This window comes from Talpa occidentalis, unplaced genomic scaffold (genome assembly GCF_014898055.3).
Source record: "Talpa occidentalis isolate TD23 unplaced genomic scaffold, MPIMG_talOcc4v2.1 talOcc4.16, whole genome shotgun sequence".
Taxonomy (NCBI): Eukaryota; Metazoa; Chordata; class Mammalia; order Eulipotyphla; family Talpidae; genus Talpa; species Talpa occidentalis.
This window is the reverse complement of record NW_023601653.1, coordinates 57,330,096-57,342,096: the sequence shown is the minus strand read 5'-3', so window position 1 is coordinate 57,342,096 and position 12,001 is coordinate 57,330,096. Positions and strand designations below refer to the sequence as shown.

At 37.7% G+C, this 12,001-nt stretch overlaps 1 protein-coding gene across 1 annotated transcript in view; it reads left to right on the top strand.

Moving 5' to 3' along the window:
* Positions 1 to 12,001, top strand: part of PIK3C2G (phosphatidylinositol-4-phosphate 3-kinase catalytic subunit type 2 gamma) — a 312,676-nt gene that overhangs the window by 216,733 nt on the left and 83,942 nt on the right. The window contains exon 25 of the mRNA XM_054696764.1: positions 4,562 to 4,671. Within this exon, the coding sequence (XP_054552739.1) occupies positions 4,562 to 4,671 (110 nt within the window). The remainder of the gene's footprint in view (positions 1 to 4,561; positions 4,672 to 12,001) is intronic.

The window sequence follows — 12,001 nt, the reverse complement described above, 5'->3', positions numbered from 1 at the left end:
AAACATATTTCTTAAGAATTCATTACATTAAAGTTATTTTCTCAAAAACTTCTTTCACAATAATATTGATATATTGAGAGTTTATTTTAGTGTGTATTTTTTTTAATATCAAGGACAGTAGTTTATAAAATTGTATCAGTTGTGTTATGCTTTAGGATTTTTCAAAAGTGCCTCCAAAGTACTACCTCATTTCCACAATATGGTGACCCAGTGATGCTTGGCTTCCTCTCCCAATCTCACCCTTTGTTCACTTGCCTATTTTCCAGATTAAGAAATTGAGGATTAAAAATGTTAAGGTAATTTAGTAGCAATTCACTAGAGACAGCACATATAGCAGCATACATCAGGTTTACTGAGTCATGATTCTACATGCTCTCTAATGATCAATGTTTTATTTACTGTCCAATACATAGAGATGGAAACCAGAAATACAGGTAAGGGGAGACGAATCTGCAGAAAGATCTAGAATTATCTTCTGGGGAAAGAATGTAGTGATGTCTTTGAGTACAAACATACACACTAGTAATTGCAGCAAACTGGAGGAAAGAATCACCTTTGGTAAATCAGTATGGTGTCTGGAATCAGTACAATCACTAAGAACAACTGGTGTAGGTCTTTAGATGGTGGCAATTCTACTCAGTGTTGGTAAGGGTATAGGATTGGTGGTCAGGCCTTCCTGAGCTTGAACCCTAGCTTGGAATTTACTGGCTACATCTATCTATTAAATAAAGATATTAGCATTTACCTTGTAGGGTTGCTGAATAAATGGCCTAACAGTGCAAGCTTTTCACAGACACTATGTGTGTATTAAATGATATACATTTTATATAAACCTGATCAAATAATATAAAGCACTTAGCACCTTTCCTCCCATATATAAGGTTTAGTTAATCAATTGTATTAGATCCTTGTTAATCTATAAGGCATTGTTCAATACAATATCCTCATATTACATATGGTTATTTAAATTTTAATTAATTACTTTGAATAAAATTTGTATTTCAACTCCTTAGTCTTACTGACCACATTTCAAATGTTCACTAGTCATATGTGAATAATAAAAACAGGGAGAATTTTTGGATATATTGTATACTAGAAATTATTTTATGAGAAATCATTTCAGTTTTTTCATATGTAAACTAGCTATATAAGCATCTATACATCTTCAAAATCTTCAAGTTGGGTTTCCAATAATAGCCAAAAAAGAGGTATATCTGCATTCTAGTCACAATCCTGTTAGTCCATATGGTGATGAGATGGCTTGTGATTCATAATCTATGTCCATACTACAAAGGGAAGTATACAAGGACTGAATCCATGACTTTGACTCCATTTACATAATAAATATGCACATAGCATCAACTCTGATATCCTCTTGGGTTCTAGCAGGCTCTACTCAAGAATCTATGAGCTCATGAACACTTACTATATGCCAGAAACTATGGAGGGAACATTAACATATGTGACTCAGAGTCTTATAATTTTTGTTTTAATAAGGATGATAAACTTCATGTACAACAATGACTGAGGTGCCCAGCATTTCTAAATGTCAGTAATGCCAAAAATAACTACATACTAGCAGTACCATATTCTAACAACTACTTGTACCAATCACAGACATTTCAAAAATAAACTAGAACAGAAAAGCACAAATATAATTTATGCTATTTCTCAGATGACACTAAATTGATGTTGACATTTAATGTTAAAGAAATGTGAAAAGAGCTTTTTGAAAAAATGAATTCAGAAAGCCATTGATGGACTTTTTGCTCCCTCTTGCTTAATAAACTTAACCACCCTCCTTAAAAGTATTTCAGCAAAATCATATATTAATTATTAAAGAGCTTATATAATATTTCATTGTTGGAATTGGACATATGGTATTGTAATCAAATACTGAAATAATTTCTCATAAAATAATATTAAAATCAGATATTAATGATTTCTAGTATATAGCATATCCAAAAATTCTCCCTGTTTTTATTATTCAAGTTGTGATGTATAAATTACGAAGGAAAACTTGGCAGTGAAAGAGACCTATCTTAGATTTGGACTCTCACAGAAACTAAAATAGATATCACAAGTAATATGGACCAACTAGGCCAATGGAGAAGTACACATAAAACAGCAGTGTGTTGTATTAGTTTCTTACCATTTATCAGATTTTCTTCTTTTCATGTTTCTGTCATTTGGAACTCTGTAAATAATCAAAGCACCAGTAAAGATTTAAAGACTCTTTAGCATCCCCCCCAAAAAAAGAAAAGCAAAATACAAGTTTGCAAAGGATGATTTTCTACCTACGTGGGTTTTCTGTATTTCCCCCAATTCTCTCTCAAATTGACTTTTATGTTAACTCAATCTATTACTCCATGACCCAGTTATAACTTGAGAAATACTTGATCTGGGTTATAATTTCTATCTTCTGCAAATGTTCAGTACCCAGGTTTACAAGGCACAAATGTCTGGTGAGTCTACTGTAGATTTAGTGGCTCATCCTCGGTGGAGAACAGCACGTTTCCAGACATCCGCAGTACTTTTTTATTTACTCCTGGGAAAAGCTGTGGGAAAAATAATCCATGAAATTTCCATCTTGCTTAAAAGCAAAACATCTGTAGGAGACCCAAGAGCGTTGCTGGCTGGATTCACTAACATAAAAGCCTGTATTTCATCAGCTTTTCTCTCATTAAAAAAAATCAATATCAGCTATAATGGAAGATTCTCAAAGAACATGGGAACCATTCACCCAGTTTAAAATGTTTATCACACCCATTATTATATCAGATATTTCCCAGCAGAAATCTTGCTAACTACTCTACATGATGATGAAGAGGGTCTGCTTCCCTAAGCATAACCATCAGAACAGATTTGGACTTAGTAGAACAGAAGTAGAAAACTTTAAATTTTCCTGTCTTTTAAAAAGTAGCTTATTTGTTCATCACTTGTACTAGCCACATTTTCCCTTTCCTGTTGCCCCACTTTAAAGGTGCTGCCCATTCCATCAAGTCTAGGAGGCACCTGAACCACATGGCTGGGTATCAGTGAACACACAGGCTCGGTGGACTCAACTGTGCAGAGTCAGCACACTCCAAGCCTCCTCTGAGGAATGAAATTCATCAATAAGGGCAAATTTAGCACTTGGTGCCTTTACTCAGACACATGAGAGGGGGAGAGCTGGGGTTCATCCTCTTTGAAGCAGTCCACACTTGGCACCTGGGGTGTGTGTGCATATGTGCATGTGAGTGTATGCATATGTACGTGTGCATGCATGTATGTGTGTGTTGACAAGGAAAGGAAGAAGTAAGTTTAAGTTCCACTTCCAAAGAAATGTCTGACAGAGTCCCTCAGCCTGGGTGGGATGGCAGGAGAACCCTTTCAAATCCATTTTTCTCACTTGAACTTCATTAACGGAATCACAACTTCACCCATCCTCCATAACCAAGTTCTCAGTTTATCCTTTATTTTTAGGACTAAGAGCATTAATCTTAACTTCCCACTGTAACAATACTGCATTCCTAGAGCAGGAAATTATCATTCAAGTCACTGAGATCCCCACCCACTTTGCCCTCCCCCAACCCCTTCTCCTTTACCCTCCACCTCTTCTTTCCCTCCTCCACTTTCATCTCGTTCTCCTTTCGCAAAGTTCATATTTAGTTCAGAAAGATGTTTTGTTCTTAAAGATTTTCTTCTGTAACTGAAGAGACTATTATCCCTCCAGTCTATACTATAATATAAACAAAACGCTTTTCCAAAGCTTAGTAGAAAAATACTTGATCTTTCATATAATTTATCTTTAGCTATTTCATTGCTTTGATAATCTTAAATAAATGCAATCAGCACTAAATTGAAAAAGCATTTTTTTCTGGTTGTATGAGTCATAGAATCATGAAAGAATATCACATTAAAAACCAGAGGGATGAGTTTTAATCTCTCCGTTTATGTACTATTTGACCTGAATGGTTCACTTACAATTTTTGAAGGATAAAGCTTTTCTTCTTTAGAGTGGACATTGTAACATATTTTCTGTGTAGTAATTTATAATGTATAAAACTCTTTCTTGTTCATTAGTCATTGGAGTCTCCAAAAAAATGTTGGGTATTTTTATATCTGCTTTAAAAATGAGAAAATGAAGACTCAAAGAAATTGAGACATTTTCAGGATTATTCAGATTTTAAATACTGGATCCAGAAATTCTACCACTGGAGTTATTATTTCTGTTGTCACATGCTGAATATGCTGCCTCTACAAAGTAAACAAGATGAAGATAGTACTATTATCATGGTTTATGGATTATGGTAAATTATGATGAAGATTATTAATATGCAAGCACTTTGATAATTTTAGTCATTCCTGTTTATTATTATTTCTGCTACTACTTAAATATGGGAGGTTAAAAACATGAACTTTTTGTCATTAATGTTTGCAAACTGAAAGGTGTTGCTATGTAAATTTAAGTTTATACCTAACAGTAAAATTAACCAAGTAAATGTAATCAAACTTAACCATGTAAGATTTGATCCTCATTTATTCTGTTTTGCCTTATTCATGTGTTTGTTTTGTTAAGATGCTACATGCAGGATTACCTGAGCTTAATGGAATCCAGGACCTGAAATATGTGTACAGTAATCTTCGACCACAAGACACAGACTTGGAAGCAACAAGTTATTTTACCAAGTAAGATTAACTATAGATACATTTATGTGTACAGACACATGTTCTACACTTAAGCTGATTTCAATATGAACAGTAATGAGTATAAACTGTCATTTCTAGGACCAACTTGTATCTTCTTTGCCAAGGATAATGAGAGAGCAATGTGAATGTCTAATAGAGAACCTTAGTCAGGGTTTCTGTGGCATGCTATTGTTTTCTAACCAGCCTCTTCATCTAATACATTGTTCAATAAGAGGTCAGTGAAAAGAGCAAAGGCTGACATAAATAAATTGGTTGTTCTACTTGAACTATGTCCAAAAAAACAAATTGGAAAAAGAGATTTATGATGAGATAAGAACTCACTCCTTTCATCTCTAAGATAATACAAATATTGGAACATTTGGTGACTATCTTATTATTAATCTTTTTTTATTAAGCAAGTCTAGGAAAATACTAGTGTATCAAGGTAAGAGTCCGAGTAGAATACAGTGAATATAATTAGACCCCAACTTTTATTTTATAATATAAGACCCTTTTGAACTTCAATTTTTAAGGCACACCATAATTCCTAGCCTATTTTAGGCTCAATAAATGTTAATTGTAATTATTATCCTAGTAAACAGTTTAAGTAGAGCAGTATTTTTCCTGTAATTTCTTAACATTGAGTCTTATGTCTAATTTTTAATTGTTTTAATATTTTGAACTGGAAATTGGAAAACAGATTATACTCTTTTTTAGTGAATGTATAATTTTTTCCTTTTGAAGTAAATGATGCTTATAATAAAACTTTTGCTACACAGGGATTGTTATTTTTTTCCAGCTTCCAGAGTGCAGATAGATGAATCTTGTCCCATTCCAAGGGAATAGTGGGAGTTCATGGGGATGTTTTAAAGAATACACTTAAAGAATTTCACTTCTGTAAAGGATCTCCGTTTCATAAACTTTAATGGATCAGCTGCTTTTGTGGCTCTTGGGTTTTGTTAAGATGCTACATGGCAGGATAACCTGAGCTAAGTGGAATCCAAGAACTAAATATTAGAGCTCAAAGAGCCCTGAGAGTTTATTTATACCAATAACAAACAAACAAATGAGAAAACTGAGCTCAAAAGAATTAAGGATCTTTCCCGTGATTAAAGATGTAGTAAGAACAGAGTTAGGGTTTTGATCCAGGGTTTCTTCAATTTAATATTGGAAACTATATGATATGATTAAGGAAAACCGAGCAAAGCCCCTGCCCAAAACATACCTTCCTGTTAGCTAGTTTGTTTCAGAAATTCTATTATTAGAGATTACTTAGAGAAGTTTGGTAGAGTTTTGTTTTGCTTTTTTCTATCTTAAAAAATGCCCCATAGCAGTAAAAGTACCTCTGGAAGTAGCATTTGTTTATATGCACTTATAAAAGCCACAAATATTAGTTGGTAAAAGAGACTAGCTTGAAGATTTGCATAAGTGGTTGAAATCCTTGATTTCAAGAATGAGGAACTCTCAAGTTACCTCAACTACTGGGTCCAGGGACTTGTATGAAAAATGCAGGGAAAAGCTAACAGCCTTGCCTAAGAAAAAGCAAAAGGACCTCTATCACGGAGCTGGCAGGTCCTTCCAAGCTCAGAGGGAATCAGTTAATTGCCCATCCTGGTCCAATTAACTCCCACCCAATATAGGTAGATTCACATGGGACTAAAAATAACACCCTCAGGCTAATCCTTTGGATTCTGAGTATGTTGCCTTTCTTTTTTTTACAGAAAAACATCACTTTAATTTTATCTACAGGATATCTATCTATCTAGCTAGCTAGCTATAAATGAGGTAACATTGGGGTACCACCGTCAGGTATTACAAGCGTGCATCCACCACCAACTCATCCATACTTCAACACCATGGACCATCATGCCTCCCTCCCTCCCTTCCTATTTTTTACCCTCCACCACGGCCTCCCCCCTTGGTGTCTCATTCTGTAGTCATATATCAAGGGTTAGAGCTTGAAAGGATAATGTTAAGCAAGATAAGTCAGAAGGGGAAAGATAAATACCGGATGGTGTCACTAATACAGGAATATAAAGCAACACAATTAATAGTCAGATAAAGCATGCCTTTCTTTAAAGCCACCTGCAGGACAGCAGACACAATGATTGATGCATCCCAAGGTCTGCTTGGGAACTGGGGGATGAGGATGGAGAGGGCTGAAAAGGAGGGAGGAAACATGTGACTAGGCTGTAGTCTGTGTTCAAGATGTGTCTGCTCCACAAAGCAGTCCTAGTGCTGCACTTTACAATAGTTGTCCCCCCTACTGTTAAAAATGAAAGGAAATACTATGTATTGAATGAAAAAGCTTTTAGATTCTGATCACAGGGAAAATATAAATAGGCTTTGTCTGCCTGATACCCATCTCTCCCATTCTGACTTCATCTGTCACATACAGATCTGTGAAAGGCAGAAACTCAGAGACAGGTGAGTTTGCCTAAGTTGACTTATCTCCCTTTCCCATTCAAAAGGACATGAATTAAAGTGGGAAATATATCTGAAGCCAGTAACCTCCTGGCCATGAGCTCGACCTCATTACCCTGCCTGCATGTCTCTGTCAGGCTAATTTTCCCACTTTGAGATGTCATTTTCCGGTATTTATACTTCTTTCTACAATTTTATGGTGAAGAACTTGTTCTCCATTGCAGTCTTCAGAGGCATCTAGTCAGCTAAAATGGGGCAGTTCATGTTTCTGTTCAATAGTTATCTTTGACTTGCCATTCCCTATCTATTACTTCTGATTGTTTTTATCAGGGTTAGCTATCCCGCCACTTACTGCTCCTAAGTGAATATTTTTCTTTTCCGCATGGAGCACTTTTTTGATGTACATTTATCCCTTCTTTGTCTATTTATCTCATATTTAGAGCATCATTAGAAATGCTTCCAAAGAATCATAGTTATTAGAATGGAGGGTAAGTCTGATCTAACTGTCAGTCTGATCTATCCCCTCAGACTTCAGACAACTATTGTCTTTTCCATGAAACCCTCTCTGTTTATTCTACTATTGACTAATATTTTCTTCTGTAATTCAACAGGACATGTCCTATCTCATACTATATTTAATATACTTTCAAATTACATAGCACCTAGTATTTTACCTTAATTACTCTTGGTCAGTTTCCTCAATTTCTCCCAAGTAAAGTAGCAGATATTTTTCCTCCCCCCCACTCCCAAATATGTCTAAATGTGAAACAAGCTCTGTTCCCTTTAAAATATATTTAAAAGTTCAATTAAATAGCATATACAGCCTAGACATAAAACATTAGCTATTTAAAAAGCATATAGGGCCTCCCTGGTGGCGCAAGGGGTTAAGCACCGCACTATGAAGCAATCCACAGCCTCTGCAGCATGAGTTAGATCTCTGGCCAGTTAGATTTCTGCCACATGGTAAGGCAGAACTCTCCTGTCTCGCCCGCTGCTCCCCTCAGTAGTGTATTTCAGTCAATCTGCCTGTTCTGTTCCCCACTGTGTCGCTGGTGGATCCTCTTACCCCCCACATCTCTGGCCTATACCCCAGCTCTTATATGCATAAATAAATAAATCTTTAAAAAAAATTTTTAAATAAATACATAAAGGGTATATAATAATGCCTAACATTTAATATATAGTGCTTGTTAGGTGTCAAGTCCTGTTCTAAGTGCTTTTCCTATAATAACTTATTTATTATTCATCATAGCCAGTCTGTGAAGCCAAACATTGTTGTCTACATTTTTAGATTAGATGATGGGAGGTGAAACGGTTTGCCAAAGGATGGTGCCAACAGGAGACAGAGCACAGTTTGAATCGAGGAGGCCATGCTCCAGCATGTGGAGCCTAAAACTGTATTTTGTGAGCTCAAAACCACCTTTCCCGAATGCAGACCTTCGAGGTGTGCTGCTGCTTAACTCAGGTGGTGGCTTCTCAAGCCTCCTCAGCACCAACCTTGGCTGCAGTTCCACCTGAGTAGATCCTAACACCCTTACTCAGGCCCTAATCTTCAAATCGTGAAGGCTGCACACACAAGTCACTCCCCAAAACTATCATCTGTGCCACCACCAGGTGACCCTTTGGTGTCTGGTTCTGGTGCTGCTGCACGAGCTGCCCTGCAACCCCTCTGGGATGGCCTGTGACCATCCCCATCACTTTTCCTTTCTCTGATTTGGCTCCTTCCCAGATTCCTGGAACATCTTTTTATTTTTTCCTCTTTTCTCCTCAGAGAAATCTCCCATGAGACTCACTGTCCCTTTACCTTCAAAGAGCCTGTCTCAGTTGTTTAGTTTATCCTAAAATCTCAATTACAAACCTTTATTTTAAGGTAAGACTTCCTGAGTTTTGAGCTTGTCCTTTCTACTCTGCTCTCTGCTCTGGGGTCAGCATCTGTAGATCAAGTGTTGAGGAGCTTTTCTGTCACATGGTCCATCCAACAATGGGACGAACCTGTTATCTAGGTTCAAGAAACCACAATTAATTATGACTATGTTTCTTTAAAATACTACTTTAAATATTTTTAAGATTTATTTATTTATTTATACAAGCACTGGGTACAGTCAGAAGCACAGGAGGGTGAGAGAATTTACCAAAGCCAGAGTGGGAAACAGAACAGGCAGACTGACGAAACACACTGCTGAGGGGAGGCAGCGGGCATGGCAGGAGAGGTCTGTTGTGCCATGTGGGGCCCTGGCCGGTGGCAGGGATCAATCTGGTGCTGCAGAGGCTGCAGGCAGCTTCGCAGCCCAGCACTCAACCACTGCACCACCAGAGGAGGCCCGACGCTAAAAACATTTTAAACTGAGTAACAGTTTGTTAAACTTAGTGTATGCCTGAAGGGAGAAAGCATACAATATACAAAAAGGAAGAATGATGTAAAATACATATAAAATAAAATTTACAAAAAAAAAAACAGTGTATGGAGTGAATTTTTTTAAGTCTGGTTAATAGAGTTTTAAATGACACGATCCACATGATTCAAATTATGTTATATGTAAATAACATAATTAACATATGTAAATACTAACATGGATAACATATGTAAATACTACTGCTACCTTAAGCTATATTCTCCGACATCAAAAAGATTTCAAAACTTAAGAAGAAACATGAAGTGTTGACACCAATGCACATATCTGACCAAAAGAGAAACCAAGTTCTGGTTCTGTAATGGGTTCATTGTGGCTGCTTCAAAGAGTATCACTGACGGTAATTTATTTAGTGTAGCTCCTGCGTACTTAAACTCTTTGCTCTGACAGGTGCTTTATGCCACCATTCTAATATCACTACTAAGATGTAGATAAAAATAAGACCAAAATTCCAGCTCCCCTGCCAGCCCCACCCCACTAAACTCACAGATCTGGATCATGAATGAGGACTAAGCCATCTGAGATACAACAGGGGGTAGCTGCTTCCAGTACCCTAGTCCTGACTACAGTATTATCATTAAGATGCTACCCCTCATGGACTGTGGTGATGGTGCACGGGTGCACTGGTGAAGGAAATTCTATGGGGACTATACATGAGAGGGTGAGGGGGATACAAATATTGTTTAAAAATGAACGATGATGTAAAAAATAAATAGATAGATAGATAGATACCAAAAAATAAATAAATGCAAAAAAAGAAAAAGATGCTACCCCTCATGACCCAGTTTCATACTTGAAAGAAAGATACTTGACTTTTCCTGCTTCTCAGAAAGGATACTCTAAGAACAATACAGGATCCTACACCGCTTCTGGGTGATACCGGAATTGTCAGGCCTAGTCTCCCAGCCAGGAACAGATCCCAGGCTGCAGGGCAGCACTGAGCCCCAGCCACTAGACCCCCACGGGTTGGTGTCTCACGAAGCCGCAGCAGGAACTTCGCAGACGCTCAGGCAAGCAAGCGAGAAGAGGCAGGTTTGTTTAGAAAAAGAAAAAGTTTATTGAGGAGAAAAAGAACAGAAATAAAGTGGGACTCCCAGGCCAGGGAACCAGGCCTGGGAGGGGCAAGGAAGCCAAAGTGGAATTGTGTTTCAGGGAATATATACCTTTTTTTCCCTCATTATTCTAAAACTTCACCAGTCTCTCTGTGATTGGTTAGTTTTCGGCTGTCTCACTTAATTTGCTACTGAGTGGGGGATCTTCACATTCCTTATCTAACAGCTTTCTCTTTTCCCATTTGTTGCATCTTTAAATTTATGGCCCAGTCTTCTGGATGGGCATCCCTGCATTGAAGTTAAACAGCTGCCCTTCTAATGTGACCATAAATTAAACCACTCTCCATTTCTCCAATCTCCGCCTCCCTTTACCACCTGAAGGAAACCAGGACCAGCATTAACAATGTTGTCCTTGGTCCTGGGATGTTTGTTTTTCCTGATGGAATTGGTTATATTTCTTTGGTTGTCCTTATCTCTGAAGCCTCCCTAAATTCTTCAGAGGTCCCCTCCTGCACTATCCCTAAAACTGCCTAATAACCCTAGCTTGCCCTGTCTCATTCCCCCCTTTTACAAATGGAGCCCTAACTGCAGTTAGGGAAAAGGGACGTAGGTCTGATCAATGACTGGTTCCTGCTGAGAGTGGGCGACGTGGGGAGACAGTTAGGGTTCCACAGTAGGATGACGATTTAAGGGACCCCGGAAGATGGACCGTGGAGATGTCATTTTGGGTTTCATTTGCAGGACCATTTGGAGCTTGATGGCCTCCAGGCGAGTGGAGATGATTCCGAGGAGAGTATTAAGGATGCAGGGCCCAAACAAAAGAACAATAAAGAGAATTAGTAAGGGAACGAGAAAAGGGAGTAGCCAGGACAGAAGTTGTCCTTTTATAGAATTAAAGATTGTTTGTGTTTAGCTAAGCCCTTGTCTTGCCTGTCTTTTGAGATCATCCACAATCCGTATATTTTTTTTTTCAGTATTTTTAAATTTTCTTCTACCTGATGAGAAGTATTTATTTAAAAGTAACATGTTTCATTTAAGAGGGCACAAACTCCTTTAACTTTAGCCATCGGCAGGTCTAGGGTTCTGCGATTTTATATTACCACTAAGACTAGGGATTTTAAGGAGTAATGTTGGGCTAGTGCCCCAAACACCTGGAGGTGTTGTAGCCAAAATGACAGAATTAGTGAGACCTAGGACTTCAGTACCATTTTATATTTAGTAGCAGCAGCTAGGAGAGCCAATAGTGGCTGTGGAGGCTGCTAGTTTGGAATTTAGTTACAATTTTTTTCCATCTTAATAGTTAGGAAAACAAAACTAAAAATGTATAAACAAGTAGCCCTGTAGCCAGCAAGGTAGGAGTGTTGTAAAGTATCCTGGCTCAGGCTGGCCATCTGTACTAGTGAGGGGGACAATTGACCAGTAGGTCAGTCTAAAGAATTGGAG